The sequence below is a fragment of the Onychostruthus taczanowskii genome, unplaced genomic scaffold (assembly GCF_017590055.1).
Source record: "Onychostruthus taczanowskii isolate IOZ18803 unplaced genomic scaffold, ASM1759005v1 scaffold35, whole genome shotgun sequence".
Lineage (NCBI taxonomy): Eukaryota > Metazoa > Chordata > Aves > Passeriformes > Passeridae > Onychostruthus > Onychostruthus taczanowskii.
Window position 1 is genome coordinate 5,526,950 of NW_024500905.1, and position 4,466 is coordinate 5,531,415.

Here is a 4,466-nt window from a genome sequence, read left to right on the forward strand (position 1 = left end):
TTTCTTGCAGTACTTTCTTACCCAGCACAGCAAACAATACACAATAGGGACACTATAAACTAAATAACTTTGCAGAGAAATTCCATCAACTCAGCTATGTGCCTATTTTAATGTTTCTATAAAAAATTCACACAAAAAGTTTGACTGAGTGAAATCTCTGAAGAATAAAGGGGAAAAAGTCTCAGAAAGAGATGATGCCATGACAATAACATACCAGCAGTACTGCTTTTTAATTGGCATGATGAAATTTTTCTCTCCAAACTAATTCATCAAATCACAATAATTACTAAATTTACAAGATGTGAGCTACTCCTGCCATTTTGGGTTTTCACAGTATTTTCAGAGCCTTGACTTTTACAACATCTCTAAGGTAAGCCTCTCCATTCCACCAAGAATTAATCTTTTTGCCTCAAAGCTTTATGATGCAACCTTCATCATACAAGTACACTAGGGAAGGCAGACAGTTAAACAGTGGCTGGGACTAGGACAAAACTCAGGATGAAATCTGACTGGATTAACTTCTGTATTTTGAATGCTACATGGAGTAGTGTACTAAACCAAGAAATGTATGCATAGCCCTAAAGCAAAGCTAAGCATCTTGTATGCAGCTCCTCAAAGAAACAATTCACATGTACTTACCTAAAACCTACTGAGTAATGCACTACCAAGACACATGTGGCATGGGGACAAACCCCCTCATGCATTACAGAGCATCTCAGTAGCCCACTGCATGCATTATTTCAGTAGCACTGTCTCATTTTAGTACAGGTTCTTAGCATTGTCCTTAAGCCATCCACAGTACAAAACAATACTGTTCAGGTGGCAAGTGAAGCTTAAGGGAGATACTTTACACAAGAGATAAAACAACTAAGTGCTTAATGGCAGCATGGTCAAGCATATTTTCTCTCATTGATTCTTTCCCTCAAACCCCAAAAGCTACAACAGGAGCCAAGATCTGTCCTACCCAAGTTGCCTGAGCATAAGGCAAAGCAACAGGGAGGACAATTTCACACAACCCACCTACAGGCACTTAGATTAGCTGAAGCACCTTCACCCCCTTTACAATCAACATACAGAGACAAACTCTGTGAAAGACTAATTCAGATCAAATAACACCAAGGCACTTGCCAGCATGGTTTGTATCAGGGATATTTCTCAGCCTATTCCACTGAGGAGAAAGGGACTGGTGGATTAGCCAGTTAAGATGCCTAAAGGTAGACGGTGAAAATACCATCCTAACTTCCCAATCAAACAAGCTCTACTTAGCATGTGCTGTTTGTTAGGATGTGAAAAGCAGGCAGCTACAGCATCCTTTCTGACCCTTCAACTAAGTTAGGAAAAAACCCTAGGGTGTTTTAAATTTGGTAACAGTGAAAAGCTAGGACTGCTACTGTACTTCAGAGAAAAGCTACTAAGAAACAACACCTAATGTGTTGGTTTATTAGTGAGCATGAGAATACCTAGCTTTTGAAAAGTTTAGTTCATGACAAAGGTTGAATTACCAGAATAATGCAGTGCACAGGCTCAAAATGAAGTATCATCAGATTAAACTTTTTCTCTATGTTCAGCAAGACACTTCACATTCAGCAGAGGTGCAAGAGCACCCTTTGCATGTCTTCTAAACACATAATGAGTTCAAACAATTCAAAAAGACAGGCTGAGTTAAATATCTGCAAGTTTCTTCTCATTATAAATACATCAGAACTATGAACCAGAAGCACTACTAAGGCAATGAATCAATTTCAAGTGTTTAGCTACAGCTTTAATTTTCACTATAAAGTTAACAGACTCATAGTCAGGTCTTACAAAAATTCTGACTGAAAAATTAATTAGTTTTTAAAAACAGGAGACAGTTATGCACATTTATTGTAAAGGTTTTAATATATTACAAGTTTAAGCCATTGTAATAAGCGATCAACACATTAAAATTTGTATCAAAAAGATACCCTTAGCCATCACTATAAATATACCAGCAATTTTAATTAATTCACAACAGCAAATTCATGACTTTGCTTTTCACAATAACTTAAAATATACAGGAAATATATCTCAGTTCACCTAAAATTGTGAGCACCAAGCAGTACAATTGGTCAACTACACTGTAAAAAGACTCTCTCATCTATATAACGTGGTAATTACATATTTTGCTTTTGTTAGCGAAATACTCAAGATTTTTTACCATTCAGACAAAAGCACTTAATAGCACACATACAAATTTTGCATATTCAGAACACACAAAATGCAAGTCTGTCACTGATATCAATCTTCACAAAACAGAAAATCCACCTCTTTCAAGGACGCCAGGTGAATAATAAGATCTAAGCATGAGAAGAAATGCAGGCACTTGCTCTTCAGCACAAATTCAGGTACCCTCCGAACAGCATGAAACTAGAGATTTTTCATCCAGCTCTGCGAAAGAAGGAGCATCCCACTGCTGGGGTCGAACCCCACTACTTGTCTCGGTGGCCAAGGGTAGATTCCTCCTGCGGAACTAGGAGGAGAAGGAATTGTTGCCACCTCAGCAGCATGCAATCCCGGGAATACAAAGGGGATTCCCATTGTCATTGTCTTCATCTGCAGCTGATCATCACCAGCACTAGCAAGGCAGTAGCTTGCGCAGTTATCTCCACAGCGGGCAATGTCACAACCCGACCAACAGCACAAACTACTACCTCAGCCAGGGCCCTGGTGCTCCCGACCCCTTCTGAAGGGGCAAACAAGCAGGCAGACAACACAGCAGCGACAAATGAAATTAGAGGGAAAAACAGAAGAAAGATAAAAGGGTTCGGAGGTCTTTTGATGATTCTGTCTCCTTTATCTGCTGCAGACATCAACCAGACTCCTCTCGCCTGACTGTGAAAAGCAAAGGGAAACCCCGCCCAGCTCCCTCCCCAGATTTGCCCTTTTCCTTGCATGACCTGAAACCGACGGGAAGAGCTTCATTTATCAGATACATTACAGACCCCAGCTGGTACAGTAAAGATCACGTTTAATTTCAAACAGCCACAGTTCCGCAAGCCTGTAACAGATGGGGCGGGGAGGGGAAGCAGGGAGGGAAGGAAGAAAGGCGAGGAGCCGGGGGGGCAGAAGAGGGGGAGAGAAACACAGCCGAAAGACACCCCCACCCCCCCGCCGGCCCGGGGCAGCCCGCCGATGAACGGGGTGCGGGGCGGAGAGGCGGCCGCCAGCCCGCCCTGACCTCCCGCCACCCCCGCCGGGCCTGCCCGCCCGCTCCCCGGAGAGGCGGCGATGGGCCGGGGCGTTCCGGACCCAGCCCCGCTCGCCCCAGGACGCGCCGTGCCGCCGGCCGGAGCGAACGGGCCGCAGAGGGATCCCCGCCCCGGCCGCCCCAGCGGGGAGCCCCCGTCGCCTCTGCCGGCGGGAAGGAGGAAGCCGAGCCCTCTGGCGAGTGCGCCGGAGGGCCGGGGAGGGGAAAGCGCTCGCCTTGCCGAGGCCGCAGACAAAGGAGGCGCCGTGCGGGCGCCGAGGCTCCGTCCGCCTGCCCGTCCCTCGCCGCCGCCGCCCGTGTGTCCGGCTGAGCCATAGAGACCGTGCGGCGCGGGGGGAGCGCGGGGCGATCCGCGCCACGTGACCGGGCATGTCACTCACCCCGCCGCCGCCATCTTGCGGAGGGAGGGGGAGCGCTGCCCCCGACGAGAGCCCAAGATGGCGCGGGCGGCGCCGGGCCGCTGCTCGCAAAGGAGGGCGCTGCGCTCTCCCGGGGCCCCGGGCACGGCCGGATCTCCCGCTCCCAAACGGGGCCCGCGGAAGGGGCGGGCGGGAGCAGCGGACTCGGCAGGTCCGGGAGCGGCGCGGTACCGGCACCGGGGAGATGTGCCAGCGGGCTGTCACCGCACGGGCCCGGAGCGGGGGTTGGTTTTCAGCTCCTCCGGGCCAGCGGGCACGGGCTGTCACGGTACATGCAGCGCCTTCCTTGGCTCAGGACTTTTAATTTGGAAGCTCTTTTCTTTCTAAATGTAAACAGACTTCATGACGATTATTCCACTGAAACTGACCTCAAAGAAACCCACTGTGAACCTCATTAGAGTTTCATGAAAGTTATAAATACTAACGTTCTTATTGTTCTGTCTGTCCTTCACCACCAACACATCTATGAACAAATCTATTGAAAAAACAGCTACCGGCACACCAAAGGGATTAGATTGGAAGAGTTAAAAAATTAAAATGTGTTCCTGCGTTTACAAAAACTGTATTAACATCAGTGGTGCAGAATATGAAAATAGGAATGTGGACAATAATCTTGAAGTTTCTGATGCAAAAATCTATCTACGACATGGGTTAAGAAGGAAATGCAATGCCTTTTATGACAACTTGCAACAAATTTGCAATTTAGAAAGTCGCACTGGAAAGGAGCCAAAACACTGCCACCTTAGAGACAAAAGACAAAATACATCACAATTAGGTAGTTCCCCCTTTTTGACGTTGCAGCATGAGGCACAATCGTA

General features: G+C 47.1%; 1 protein-coding gene across 1 annotated transcript; it reads right to left on the bottom strand.

The window, feature by feature from the left end:
• Nucleotides 1-1,862: 1,862 nt before the first annotated feature.
• On the bottom strand, nucleotides 1,863-3,980 carry LOC121339465 (bcl-2-binding component 3, isoforms 3/4-like). The gene has a single exon (XM_041411248.1). The coding sequence runs from the start codon at nucleotides 3,598-3,600 to the stop codon at nucleotides 2,956-2,958; it is 645 nt and encodes a 214-aa protein (XP_041267182.1). The 5' UTR covers nucleotides 3,601-3,980; the 3' UTR covers nucleotides 1,863-2,955.
• Between the last annotated feature and the right edge of the window lie 486 nt (nucleotides 3,981-4,466).

What these genes read in the sequence shown, in the direction of transcription:
- LOC121339465 (XM_041411248.1), bottom strand. Translation starts at nt 3,600, where the DNA reads ATGCCCGGTCACGTGGCGCGGATCGCCCCGCGCTCCCCCCGCGCCGCA.